The 13,819-nt window shown below is 34.6% G+C and overlaps 4 protein-coding genes across 5 annotated transcripts; 3 read left to right on the top strand and 1 right to left on the bottom strand.

Moving 5' to 3' along the window:
- The first annotated feature begins 344 nt into the window (after positions 1–344).
- On the top strand, positions 345–2,301 carry LOC103831220 (CDP-diacylglycerol--inositol 3-phosphatidyltransferase 1). Its single transcript, XM_009107103.3, has 10 exons — positions 345–569; positions 706–814; positions 899–983; positions 1,092–1,141; positions 1,301–1,340; positions 1,426–1,470; positions 1,545–1,610; positions 1,690–1,804; positions 1,892–1,948; positions 2,035–2,301. The coding sequence occupies exons 2-10, from the start codon at positions 745–747 to the stop codon at positions 2,194–2,196; spliced, it is 690 nt and encodes a 229-aa protein (XP_009105351.1). The 5' UTR covers positions 345–569; positions 706–744; the 3' UTR covers positions 2,197–2,301.
- A 226-nt stretch (positions 2,302–2,527) lies between these two features.
- LOC103831222 (glycerate dehydrogenase HPR, peroxisomal) lies at positions 2,528–5,327 on the top strand. Its single transcript, XM_009107105.3, has 11 exons — positions 2,528–2,793; positions 2,859–2,942; positions 3,024–3,286; positions 3,387–3,468; positions 4,010–4,082; positions 4,163–4,254; positions 4,343–4,417; positions 4,493–4,678; positions 4,774–4,818; positions 4,909–5,023; positions 5,129–5,327. The coding sequence occupies exons 1-11, from the start codon at positions 2,671–2,673 to the stop codon at positions 5,149–5,151; spliced, it is 1,161 nt and encodes a 386-aa protein (XP_009105353.1). The 5' UTR covers positions 2,528–2,670; the 3' UTR covers positions 5,152–5,327.
- LOC103831221 lies at positions 5,232–6,885 on the bottom strand. Of its 2 annotated transcripts, XM_033275301.1 has the most exons (5): positions 6,689–6,885; positions 6,416–6,612; positions 6,234–6,341; positions 5,830–5,984; positions 5,232–5,787 (listed from the first exon to the last, which is right to left on the bottom strand). In XM_033275301.1, exons 1-5 carry the CDS (start codon positions 6,834–6,836, stop codon positions 5,460–5,462), a joined length of 936 nt encoding a protein of 311 aa, XP_033131192.1. In that variant the 5' UTR covers positions 6,837–6,885; the 3' UTR covers positions 5,232–5,459. The 2 variants fall into 2 exon arrangements, with proteins under 2 accessions (XP_033131192.1, XP_009105352.1); XM_009107104.3 differs by having other exon boundaries at positions 5,232–5,984.
- Positions 6,886–9,482: 2,597 nt separating this feature from the next.
- On the top strand, positions 9,483–12,585 carry LOC103831223 (loganic acid O-methyltransferase). Its single transcript, XM_009107106.2, has 3 exons — positions 9,483–9,573; positions 10,860–11,510; positions 11,945–12,585. The coding sequence occupies exons 1-3, from the start codon at positions 9,487–9,489 to the stop codon at positions 12,290–12,292; spliced, it is 1,086 nt and encodes a 361-aa protein (XP_009105354.1). The 5' UTR covers positions 9,483–9,486; the 3' UTR covers positions 12,293–12,585.
- Positions 12,586–13,819: the final 1,234 nt, after the last annotated feature.

A 13,819-nucleotide genomic window follows, 5' to 3' on the forward strand; every position in this document is an offset into this window, starting at 1 on the left:
TTTGAATTTTTAGATTAATAAAAGCTTCATATTTATTAAGCAAAACTATGTAAGTTTAATATTTTTATTTTAAATTTTGCTTTTTTTTAATGCAAAGCTACTTCCGTTAAAAATACATTGGTTAAGTGAAAATTAAGATTGACTAAATTTATATCTAATTTGGGTTGATCAACACAAGTGTATATACTTTTTGGATTAATGAAAATTTTGTGTGTTTTTTGGGTAAAAGTATGTAAGTTGGATTTTTTATTTGACCATTTCGATGTCTTATACGTTGTATTTTCATCACTTGTGGTAAACTATCAAGCATTGTTTGAACTATAGAAACAAATTCATGACTATCCGAACCGAAACATATCGAAACTTCTGAGGGTTTATTTGACAATTCTAGATTTAACAATGACACTTCCAGAACCAGAAATGTTTACTTTTTTTTTTTGAATATTGAAAGTGGAGGGCCAGATATAACCTGGCAATGGCGGCGAATCTGATTCGATTCGGTTTACACTGTACAACTTACTAAAGCCCCTCTTTCTGACAGATCTCTCACTTGAAGATCCCAACCACAAGTAAGAGAACTGTTCGATTTCGACTTTGATTTTTGTTTCGTTTCGATGTTTGTTCTCAGGTTTTCTGGGTTTACGACGTTTTTGTGCATTTTCGGTGATGGGTTCTAAGAAAGATTTATCCTTTTGGTCTGTGTAGGTGAATTGGGGGTTAAAGATTTGATTGTGAAAGTGAAAAATGGGGAAGAAGGAGGAGAGAGCTAGAGCAGAGAAGTTGTCTGTTTACCTTTATATACCTAACATTGTTGGTGGGTCTTTCAACTTCTTTGATTTTTAATTAGCGTGAGAGTGAGTGTTGTTGTGATATGATTAATTGAATTTGGTTGTTGTAGGGTACATGAGAGTTGTATTGAACTGTGTTGCCTTTGCTGTCTGTTTCTCCAACAAAACACTCTTCTCCCTCCTTTATTTCTTCAGGTGAGTGAGGCTTCATCTGCTGCAACTTCTTCTTTTGTTTTTCCTTTTTGTTTTAAGATTTTGAGTAATGGTCTTCTTTTTTGATCAATGTGGTTTATATCTCTACAGCTTTTGTTGTGATGCTGTGGATGGCTGGTGCGCTCGTAGATTTAACCAAGGTTTCTCTCTCCTTCTTGTTTTTGAAATCACATTTTCATTGCTTAAAACATCCTACCTTTCATCAACATTGAATCTATTAGTTTAGTGAAGACTTGCCATTACTGTAATATGTAGTAGGAAGCTTGAACTTGACTCATTTCTCCTTCTTTCTTCCTCAGTTTCAACTTTTGGAGCTGTTCTCGACATGGTCACTGATAGGTGAATCTTCTTCTACTTACATATATGCTCTATGATCATCCTACTTATCTGTTTATTAAATTCTGGGGATGTTCTTTGGTTATAGAGTTAGCACAGCCTGTCTACTCGTGGTTCTCTCTCAAGTCTACAGGTGAGGATGTTCTTGGATTTGGAGTCCACCTTATCAAATGCATTCTTCTTCATTTTTCTATCATGTTGGAATAGGCCTAGCTTGGTCTTCCTTTCACTGCTTGCTCTAGATATTGCTAGTCATTGGCTTCAGATGTACAGGTAAATCCCAAACCCAAACTTTCTTCTCCTGTTTTTTTTTTATTTTTAACTTGTAATAATACTTTATACTCTCTGGCAGTACGTTTCTAGCAGGGAAGAGCAGCCATAAGGATGTGAAAGACAGCACCAGCTGGCTTTTCAGACTCTACTATGGAAACCGGATCTTTATGTGCTACTGCTGTGTTTCTTGCGAGGTTCGATTGAACCGAGTCTTTTATATCCACGTTAAGATCATTCATGTCTTCTTAAGATGCAAAACCTTTTTTTTCTAATTTGTGCAGGTTCTGTATATCATTCTCCTTCTCATTGCAAAGAACCAAACCGAAAATCTCCTGAATGTTAGCTCTCTCCCTCCCCCTTCTTTTTGTGTTTAGTTTAGCTCTTACTTTCTGATAAAGCGTATGGCTCCTCTCGTTCGTTGCAGGTCGTAGTTGCCACTTTAACTCAGATATCACCACTCTCTTTTCTACTGGCTTTGACATTGTTGGGTTGGTCGATGAAACAGACCGTCAATATCATTCAGGTGAAAACAGCTTCCGATGTCTGTGTACTGTATGATATAGAGAAGCAGCACAAGAAGCCTTAGATCTTCCTTCCTTTTTTTTTTTATTTTTTCCTGAACCTGCAACTCTCTGTAGAAACATAACCATATGTTTTTCTAAATGAAATGAAAAGAATATTGATTTTGCCTTTTGACATAACTTTTCTTTGTAACCATAATCTGATCACAAGTTTATTCTATGTTTTATATTCCAAGATGATGCAGCAGTGAGTCGGATAATGGACACGTCAGCATTATCTCGTTATGGGAAACGTAAGGTCCAAACTCAGATAATAAACAAGAAGCAGAGTTGTTATCACTCATCGTCCATTGTTAGCCACTGAAATACAGTTACAAAACAAAAAAAAACGTAGATAAAATCATCATGCAATATCGACCGTTGGATCTTCCTTTTCGATTTCATACCACAAAAGGCTAAAAAAACTGAAACCTTTTTTTAAAAAGCTAAGGTCCTCTCTTTCCAAACTCCTCCTCCACAGAAACACTTAGTTCTCTGCCATGGCGAAACCGGTGGCTATTGAAGTGTACAATCCTAATGGGAAGTACAGAGTCGTCAGCACGAAACCGATGCCTGGCACTCGCTGGATCAACCTCTTGGTCGACCAAGGTTGTCGTGTCGAGGTAAACTTTTAAACTCAGATTCCTTGTAGTGTCAAGAACATTACTAAAAGTTTTTGAATATATAGATATGCCATTTGAAGAAGACAATCTTGTCTGTAGAAGACATCATTAATCTGATCGGAAACAGGTGTGATGGAGTCATCGGTCAGGTAATGAAATATTAAAAAAAGACAAGTGTCTGTGTTATGTACCATCACGTATGAAAGTAAAAAAAGTTTTTGTTTATATAGTTGACGGAAGATTGGGGAGAGACTCTGTTCTCAGCTCTGAGCAAAGCTGGAGGGAAAGCTTTCAGTAACATGGCCGTTGGTTACAACAACGTTGATGTTGAAGCAGCCAATAAGTATGGTATCGCCGTTGGTAACACTCCGGGAGTGTTGACTGAGACCACGGCTGAGCTAGCTGCTTCTCTTTCCCTTGCTGCTGCGAGAAGGATTGTTGAAGCTGATGGTTTCATGAGAGCTGGCTTGTACGAAGGGTGGCTTCCTCATCTGTAAGTCAAAACCAAGAAAATCTAGAAACCGGTTTAGAGTCCTTGGAGTTTATCTATTGTGAAGTTGGAGAGGCTAAGTTTGTTGTTTGGGTTTTGGTAGGTTTGTGGGGAACTTGCTTAAAGGACAGACGGTGGGAGTTATTGGAGCTGGACGTATTGGTTCTGCTTATGCTAGAATGATGGTATGCCTCTATTGCATGACATTATACATTTTATCAGGGCACGTCATGACCAAATAGAAACATTCGCCTGGAACCCCAAAATTTTAGTAGTTAATATGTATAGATTATCCAACCCTCAAATCAATTAATTAATTTTTCATCATTTTTTAGAAAATAGTTGTTTCAATATATACATTTTAATGCATTTTTATTTAGTATAATTGTAGATTATAAACTTCGAAAAAATTAATTGTGTTGCGGAGTGTGTCCCTCCCGCCAGAGTTCGAATCCAATTCGTGAGCAGATGAGAAATTTAACTGAATTTTAATTGATTAAAAATTATGTGAAATATTTAATCACAAAAAATAATATTATAGTCAAAATTTTAAAATTTTATAACATATACATCATTTTAAAACGAAGGGAGAAAATATATATTTTGATCATTTGATTTGTAATTTTAATTGTTTCAAGCCCTATGAATCTCAGGACTTGGCCCTGCACTTGATCCCTTGTTATATACACAAAGGGTTTCTTTCTTGACATCTTTATTTCTAAACAGGTGGAAGGATTCAAGATGAATTTGATCTACTTTGATCTTTACCAATCCACTCGCCTTGAGAAATTTGTGACAGGTACTTACAGTTTTTATACACAGTAGTCTACTTTATCTTTTCTTGAAGTGTACTATATTTGAGACAATGATCATTGGCAGCTTATGGACAATTCTTGAAAGCAAATGGGGAACAACCTGTGACATGGAAACGAGCTTCTTCCATGGAGGAGGTGCTGCGAGAGGCTGATCTGGTAACTAAACTTCTTTTGGTAAAACATTATTAGTGTATCTCTCTTTAAGCTAGAAACTAAACTGGTTTGTGTCTGAAAAAAAAAACAGATAAGTCTTCACCCTGTGTTGGACAAAACCACTTACCATCTTGTCAACAAGGAGAGACTTGCCATGATGAAAAAGGTGACTTTGGTTTCTTGTTTCTCTTGATCCTTCCTATTATTGATTTTTGTTTTGATTGAGTTTAGTTGCTTTCAGGAAGCAATCCTTGTGAACTGCAGTAGAGGCCCCGTGATCGATGAGGAAGCTCTGGTCAATCATCTGAGAGAGAACCCGATGTTCAGAGTTGGTCTTGATGTATTTGAGGAAGAGCCTTTCATGAAACCAGGTCTTGCTGATATGAAGAACGCCATTGTTGTTCCTCACATTGCTTCTGCTTCCAAGGTTTGCCCAAACTCACAACGTTTCCTTTGTGTCTGTCTGTCTCAATAAGATTAAACAGAACTGACTTAATGTTTCTTCGGATTGATTATGGACAGTGGACACGTGAAGGAATGGCTACCCTTGCAGCTCTAAACGTCGTTGTATGCATTCCCCATTCCAAAACCTTTTTTAATATAAGATTAAAATGACTAAAACTTTGATTATCATAATTCTGAAAATGTATTTAACAGGGAAGGATCAAAGGATATCCTATTTGGAGTGACCCGAACCGGGTTGACCCGTTCTTGAACGAAAATGCTTCACCGCCTAATGCCAGCCCAAGCATTGTCAACTCAAAAGCCTTAGGTAATGAACTCATTTACACAAACAAACAAACAAACCATATGTAATATACTTAGACAGATCTTCCCATTCCTTATACTACTCTAATGTTCTTTGGGGGGCTTTCAGGTTTGCCTGTGTCGAAGCTGTGAGTTAAGAGTATGAAGAAGGGGAGATTTGGAAGGATGATGTTAGTAAATATCTGATGGTCTCAAGTTGTGTGTTCATGTAATGTATTGCAACAACCATGTTGGGTCATAAATAACTCTCTTTTTAAGTGTTGTTTGGTGTTACGTTTACCGAGTCTTTTACCAATCCTGCTCTCTCACGTCTATCTTGGATTTTACATCATCCACTTCTTTACTCTAGGAGTTTGCTATAAGTATAATTCCTAAAGACTTTAAGTTAAGCATTTTGTTTTCAGTAATTTTCCTTTAATGAGTAAGGAAGGCTTTAACCTTCAAATGGGTTTCTTCTTGTTAACATTTGACATTAGACTAAGAAACGAAAGCAATTTCTTCTTGGCTTTAGCAACTTCCTCTTGAGATTGGAGATACTCAGCTGAAACACAGCCCAAAGCACAGAGAGAGCAGTAGAAGTTCCCAGCGTCATCGTAAACAGGCGGCGAATCCACAACGCATTTCTCATGAACCATGACAGTACATCCATCCCTAGAGCAGAACAAGAGCTTCCCACTCTGATTGCATTGAATGCACCTGTATACATTATTCTCCAAGGGACTTGACACGTAACCATCACTTCCGTTGTTTTCAAGAGACGCCTGGGATCTACAAATCTCAGCTCCATCTCCAGGAGGGCTATGGTGGGATCTACTAGTCTCATCAGCCCCATCTACAGGGCCATGCCCAAACGATTCTGGATCAGCCATTGGAGATGTAACTTGATCGGTCTCATTGCCATCAATTCTCATATCCTCTTCCCCATTACAAGGGGACACTTCCGCATCATTCTCACTTTCAATCATCTGTCAAACAAAAACGAATGTTAAACTTTAAAAGCCTTTATGGTGTTCTTGTTTGGACCGGTCCTAGGCAAACCTGAATGAAACATTCGCCTATGGCCCCCAAAATTTTTCATAAAGTTGCACACAAATAGCCCCCAAATTTGTTAAAATTTTTTTTTTTTAATTAAAACCTTTACTAAATCACCTATATGCCTTAGAATTTCAGGGCTGGCCCCTGTTCACGTAAAGGAAACTTTTAGGTGACCATACCAGTTCCAAAGCACATTTTGGCAAGCAAAGGAGCTTGCTTTGGATAAAGGGTAGAAGATTCCACTTTGACAGTCCCGGTGCACCTGGTTTCAGCTCGGACAACGGTATCTACAAGAATAAGGTTGATCTAAGTAGTAGTAGACAAAAGAGTCACATTATAAAACAATGTTGGGTTTTGTTACCTCATCTAATATACATTGAAGTACATGTTCACAGCTTTGAGATGTATCAAACTCTATCCTTAACTCAGCATCAGAAACAACATCATTTGTAGAAGTGGAAGAATCAAACAAAGACGCTAAGCATCTGAAAGCTACCATCTCATTGGTCTGTTCACCTAGATTCTCAGGTAGCTGCTTCGGTCCCATTTCAAACACATCTACAATGTACATAATAAATCTCAGAATTTCGAAAGAATATTCAAAAAAATTGCAGTTTTTTTTTTTTGAAATTACCATGAAGCATCCAGAGCTCGTTTTTGAATTTCGCGATGTACTCGATGACCCGAATCCAGTTATCGAGTTCTGAGTTCCCGGTCACGGAGAGATTGTTTGGTTTCGATTGGTTTTTACGAGTCGAAAGCTCTACTGTAGACGCCATCATCGACGAGACGGAGAGAGAAGAGTAGAGAGAGGAGAAAGAGCGAAGTTTCACCATTACTAGTAAAGAAAAGATGGAGAGTTTTTCTACAGAGATTTCACCAAGCCCAGGCCCATTCTCAGGCCCAACTAAAATACTAGGCAAACTATGCTCTCCATTAATGGTTCACATGGGACTAGGTTAGTGATGTTTAAACAGGCTTACCCTAATCCGTTTAACCTCTGTCCATTTAACTCATCACCTGTTCAAGTCATATCTGTATATAGCTCGTTTCTACTTGTAACCCCACTTTGGACCTGTTTATTTTAAGTCTGTTGGGTTCGGATAGCACCAATTAGTAAGTCTTTTTTTTTGGGTCAACAGTAAGTCCTTTTTTTTTAAAATAACTAATTTAAACGGTTAACACAATAACACATAAGCCTAGCACTATCCAAAACACAGACCAGCCTTGCTACCTGGTAAAGGATGAGAGATTACACGGATGCGGCTGGAAAACACTTTTATGTATTAGGGCAAAACTCTCCTTGAAGGATTTTACATTCATCAGTTTTATGTCATCTCGAGCTAACAACATTTGGTTAAAATTTTGGTTGGATTTCAAATAAAAGGAAATCACCTGCGCTAGACTAGAGTTAATTAATGGATTGTATATACTTCAAGTTCATTTTAAGAATCAAGATATATAAACAACCACTCCACACAGAAAAAAAAATTACTTCTTTTTTGTAAAAAAAATTACTTTTAGTTTTATATCCTACTATTTCACTATTTATCGAACGTATCGATCAAATTTATCGTTTTCACATGTCAAAGAATGTGAATTATATTTTCAAAAGTAAAGATATACAATGACTCCACACATAAAATGTATGCACCAATACGGTTAACATCGACAATGTAAATTTACAATGAACAACACTTGTTTTAGTTTGTTTCTAATGTGTTAAAAATACAACGAAAAGGTGAAAACTACGAATCTAGATTTAGTACTATATAGCTAATCTTGCATAAAATATGTTTTATATGATCATTTAATTCTGCTATTATGCTGTTTATCTGATATATTCATTAATTCATATATCTATCAAGTTCATCGCTTACTAGGTAGATTTGGAGGAATCAACAAAGACGCATTGCCAGAGATAAAAGCAACACAAGAAGAATTTCTAAGTTGGAATCAGTAGAGACACATTGATTAAAATATAAACAAACTGATTTACGTTTATTATCATAAATTTTGGCATCTTTTGACTCGTTCTTGGATATTAGTGCAAAGCATCTCCTTTAGAGATCGATGGGCATATATCATAGTACCTTGGTTAACTATTAATTTATTTGATTGGCCTGCGATTTCGTAGGTTCTCAATTTCAAAGAAATAATCGACATTTTAAAAGGAAAAAATATATTATATGTAGTGACTAGTAGCTAGCCTACTAGGACCACTGTAATAATAATCACTAATAAATCAATTATTAGCTCATATATTTAAAACGTATATCCAGTAGGAGTCCATTGAGTATGGTACGGGAGCATATGAGCTCAACTGCTGATTATTGGGTGAAATCAATTTTTTGGGTGTCATAAGTGAAATCAAATTTAGTAGAGAAGTTATAGTTTGCTAACTAATTAGTTGTATTAGTTTAAAATCATCAATATTTATTATTACCAAAAACAAAATTCTACTATAACAAAGATTTTGCCTAGTCTTTATCTTATAATGTTAAGATTGTTATTTATTAGAAAATAACCCTTTTTAACTGCTTTAAAGAAGAAAGTTAATTTATTTTACAACTAAAATTTGTTACAAGCTTTTTTCAAATTTAGTTTTTGCTACAATCTTACTCTTTGTTTTTATTAAGCCTACCTATTTTTTATTACAAGCTACCTAATTTGTTTCGGTAATTTGATTTCTCTGTTCTAAATAAGCACATGTTGTAGCACATTCTTGTACTATTTTTTTAATTGTATACATATACATATATATATGTTGATAAAACATATAATTTTTGGTTTGTGCTATTGTCGTCGATATTATTATCTCAATTCAACCCACATAAAATATGCTGTTCACAAAAATTGCATACATACACGTTATTCAGTTTTAGAGGGTTTATGTTTCATTTTATGTATGTAATTTCGATCTCTTAGTTAATATCTTATATGTCATCAATTTCTATTGAAAATTTTGATGCAAAATTTGGTGTTAATGTTTTTTTTTTGCTTTTGCATGGGTATATATAATATACAGTGTAAAATTGTTCTTTCGGAGATATCCGATAAAATTCGAACGATACAAAGTGAAAGTTCTTTTTGCAAAAATGTTTTGGGTCTTTGATATTAAGCTTTTCAAGCTGGAAACTAGGACATGGTAAACCAAAATCTTTTCAAGCTGGAAACTAGGACATAGTAAACCAAAATCTTTTCAAGCTGGAAACTAGGACATGGTAAACCTGTTCTTCCTACGGAAGAGTGATTTTGACACCAAGCTAAATAATAAACAAAAAGTCTCAATTAGTATTCCTATTCTTATTATTATTATTATTATTATTAAAATGTATATAATATAAGCACTACGTGTTAAGTGCATGGGCTATATAAATGATAGGCATCAGAATTTACATTCAAAGTATAGAGGAAAAGAGCCAAATCATAATGGAAAAAGTAGAGATTGTTCTTAATTCACTTCCTATGAGCGGAGGAGATGGCCCCAACAGCTATTCTAAGAATTCACATCTGCAGGTTTCTTTGTCACCTTATTTTTTACACATATTATTCTCTTCTTCATATTTCTTAAAAAAAGGAACTTCAAAAAGATGTATTATGAATTGGTTTGTTACATCTGATTTAACAAATTGGAATAGAAACATTGAATTTGATCGTTATATCAGATAATTAATTAGTGAGATTCATACCGTTGAATAAAACAGTGAGCTATAAACAAAATTTCCGAATAACAAATATAAAATGTTGATGTTCAGTTCAAAAAATATATATATATATATAATGTTGAAAACCTTGATATATAGATGATGTTTCATTTTTAATTAGGAATTGTTATATATAGCAAATTTAATAGGTGGTGCATCATTCTTTACATTTATACTGATTTTTGCTATCAGGAAAGTCCCTAAAATTGAAAAAAAGATTTACATTTTGAACTCATTATGTTTTGTTTCACAAGTTCATTTTAATTGTCTTAAATCATTCAAAACGAGTTGGAATTAATGTCTATAATGATATGTATAAATACATGTTTATATATATATATTATCACTTATTTGTAAAATGTATACTCCATAAGATTGAGATTTTAATAAAATATGAAGAAAAAGTTTTGAAATATTCCATTTTCTAGTCTAATAGATTTCGAAAACAAGATTAATCTAAGAAAATGATCAGTCAATCTTTGAATAGACATATTACTTGGCTGGCTATTCGGATCAATTGGAAGCCCATTACTTTAAAAGAAAAAAAGAATTTGACTTCATTTTCATAATCTCTTACCTTGGTTCGTTGCTATGTACTTTTTTTTATAAAGAAACTTCAGTGACGATATTAAAATGTTCAGAAGTCATCGAGCCACACAAAAAAAACACCGAAGATTACTAGGCGGATTCATTGTCTTACGAAAAGCTAATCTTTGATTAGCAAAATATAGAGGAAACTATATTGGTCTGGATCTCACCAGTGCAGCAAAGAGTATTCTGTATTACTGGAAAGATTTTGGTCCAGTTTCATGGAAACACAAAGTATATATGAACTCAATCAAATTCGTTTTTAAAGCAAAAATTAGTGTTGATTTTATTTTTTATTTTTTATTTTTAGTGTTGATTTTAAGGTGTTGAAGAAATCTTTTAAGGGTTTTAGGTATTTTGTTTTCCAGTGATGTCTGGTTTGTTCGGACATTAAAATGAGATTCAGTTCGGTCTTTTAATCGTTTTTTCAATTGGAATAGCTAGCACGTCTTAGAAATACTAAATATCATCAAAGTACAGTAATCTTTCAACTGCTTTTGGTGTGGACAGAGAAGATCAGCAAGTTTGTTGAAAGAGACAATAGACAAGTTAATAACGGAGAAACTTGACGCAAAAACCCTAATCTGTGACTCGAACACATTCTGTATAGCTGACCTTGGTTGTGCAACTGGACCAAACACATTCTTTCTCGTCCAAGACATCATCAAATCTGTTGAAACCACCTTAGATTCAAACTCCACAAAGGCAGAGTTCCTAGTCTTCTTCAACGACCTCACAAATAACGACTTCAACACTCTCTTCACCTCTCTACCTCAAGACCGGAGTTACTTTGCGGTCGGTGTCCCTGGTTCGTTCTATGGACGTGTTCTTCCTCAATCCTCCGTTCATATTGTGGTGACGTTGGCGGCCACACACTGGCTTTCAAGTGTTCCAAAGGAGCTCTTGGACAAAAGCTCCAAGGCATGGAATAAGGGAAAGGTTCACTACTCAAACGCGGCGGAAGAAGTCGTGAAGGCATATGAAGACCAGTTTGGTCGGGACATGGAGAAGTTTCTGGAAGCGAGGGCTCAAGAAATAGTGAGTGGAGGTCTTTTGGTTGTTGGAATGTGTGGGATTCCTCAAGGAATGCCTTTCTCCAATCTTGCCGACAGTATCATGTATACTTCCATGGCTGATGTTCTCATTCAAATGCAATCCCAGGTAACTCTTCATAAATCATCTGACACATATAAAAAGACTATAATTCAGATTTATTTTAATGTTGTAAAAGTAGGGACAGAAAAATCGAATTACTCACCATACCAAAAAATGGGTTGCTATTTGCAAATCAAAATTCTGAGCAAACCTCCTCCATGACACCAAGACCAAAATATAAAATTCTTTAGATTTTTTTGTAATATTATATATAAATTAGGATCCTTGTTCTTAAAAGAAAAAAAAAAGTGAGCACCTAAAACATAGATTAACATAGACTTGAGGAATCCCATAGATGTACATTTGTTGCAATTTCTTTATTTTGATTAACATACTCCTACATGAACAAAAAAAACTAACAATGGAACTTTAACGTATATATGTCTCTCTTGTTTCTTATCAATAATGGCTTTATTGAGTTAAATGAGATGGGCATATAGGGTTTGATCAGTGAAGAGCAAGTTGATAGCTTCAACATACCGATCTACTCGGCATCGCCTGAGGAGGTAGCAGCCTTGGTAGAGAAAAATGGCTGCTTCTCTGTCGAATCTATGGAGCTGATGGACCCCACAACATGGCTCAAACGGCCAATGGACGAAGAGGATGTAAGGCAATGGATGGTTTGCATAAAGGCCACAATGGGATCTCTCTTCATCAATCATTTCGGTGACCATCTCCTTGATGACATCTTTGACCGTCTCACAGCCAGACTCGTTGGACTCACCAATGAGGTTGAATCTAGCTATCGTGAGAAGGTCATGTTGTTCTTTGCGTTGAAACGAATATGATTATCTTATTTGCCAATGGTTGCCACCAGATAATTTAATATTGCACTCCTAAAGGTTCACAGAATATCGGTTTATCTGGTTGCTGGACATCGTGGTTAATTCAAAAGAAAAAAAAATTCTTATTTGGCAAGTTTTTTCGTTGTGTTTTTGTTGATGGTTTGGATTGGTTTTAATCCGGTTGATGGATCAATTGGTATAGTTGTGTGATTCCCTATTACGTAATGTTGATTTTTACGAGTCTTGTATTGTTTGTGTAATCCAAGTATAATTTATCAAAATTATACTTTTATACCTTCATAATGTTAATTTATTATTTATGAATATCCTAAACCAAACTATGATACCTTCATGTTCATTTACACACAAATTCATTTAAAATGACCAATAGTTTGTGATAAAAACAAACTGTATGGTTTTCAAAGTCCAGTCAATAAAATATATTTAATGGTTAGGTGATTGATAGAAACTTATAATCTAGTCGGTTGTACTAGTGTTATCCATGTACCATAACTTGGATTGAAGCTCAATAATATGTTTGTATGAGTTGTGAACTCCAACGAAAAAAACAAAAGGTGGTCCTGTCGCAAAAATAAAGTAGATGGTCCCGTATATATTTATAGATGACAATTATATATATCATAACAAATAGTCTAATAGACCTATAAAATTATTATATATACAAATAAAAAATGTCGAGAATAATTATGCATCATAGTTATTTAAGAAATTAGCCAAAGTGTTAATAACCCTGAAAGTGAAGGGATAAATAGCTATGTGGTGTAATATAAGGACAATTGTTAATAAAATATAACGGTACACATTTAACTAACGAATTATAACCTTCCAGGTTAAATGATTATCTTTTTATTAAAAGAAGTTTATATCTTCATACATGCAGGTGATATATAAACATCGGATAAAATTATCACACAAGCTTTAAGGGCGTTCTTACAAAAAAATATAGTATTTTTTTTCTTTTTCACAAAATTGTTATGCTTATAGAAAAATATATGCAATCTATACATATTGTGATATTTAATTAGATCTACAAACTGCATGTATATTTTTAAGGAATACGTAAGAAAGTAGTAAATCTGAATTTAACAAGTGACGAGTGGCGTATGTTTGAGTTTGCCTTATAGTATTGCAGTTGCAGGTTGGTAGTTTTTAACTATAATTTATACAGTATATAGCCTTTTAGAACTATCAAGACCATTAGTTTTTTGCTTCTTACTTCTTAACTCATATTTAAATGTGGGAAAAGAGTAAAATGCATAAGTGAGTTATAAAGACAAAATGTCAAAACGTATAGGTTTCTATTCAAATAATCTGATCTGAACATGTGAATGCCAGGTTAGACTAAAGAAGCTGTGAGTGTCATTATACATCCTAGCTATAGCCTCTAGGCATCTATCCTGTTACACTTATTTTGGGGTCAACTTTAAGTTTCATTTATTTATATATTTGGCATCTTTTTGGTGCATATACACACCCACTAGCTTATCTTCCTATAATGATTTGTCCCTT

This window comes from Brassica rapa, chromosome A07, assembly GCF_000309985.2.
Source record: "Brassica rapa cultivar Chiifu-401-42 chromosome A07, CAAS_Brap_v3.01, whole genome shotgun sequence".
Lineage (NCBI taxonomy): Eukaryota > Viridiplantae > Streptophyta > Magnoliopsida > Brassicales > Brassicaceae > Brassica > Brassica rapa.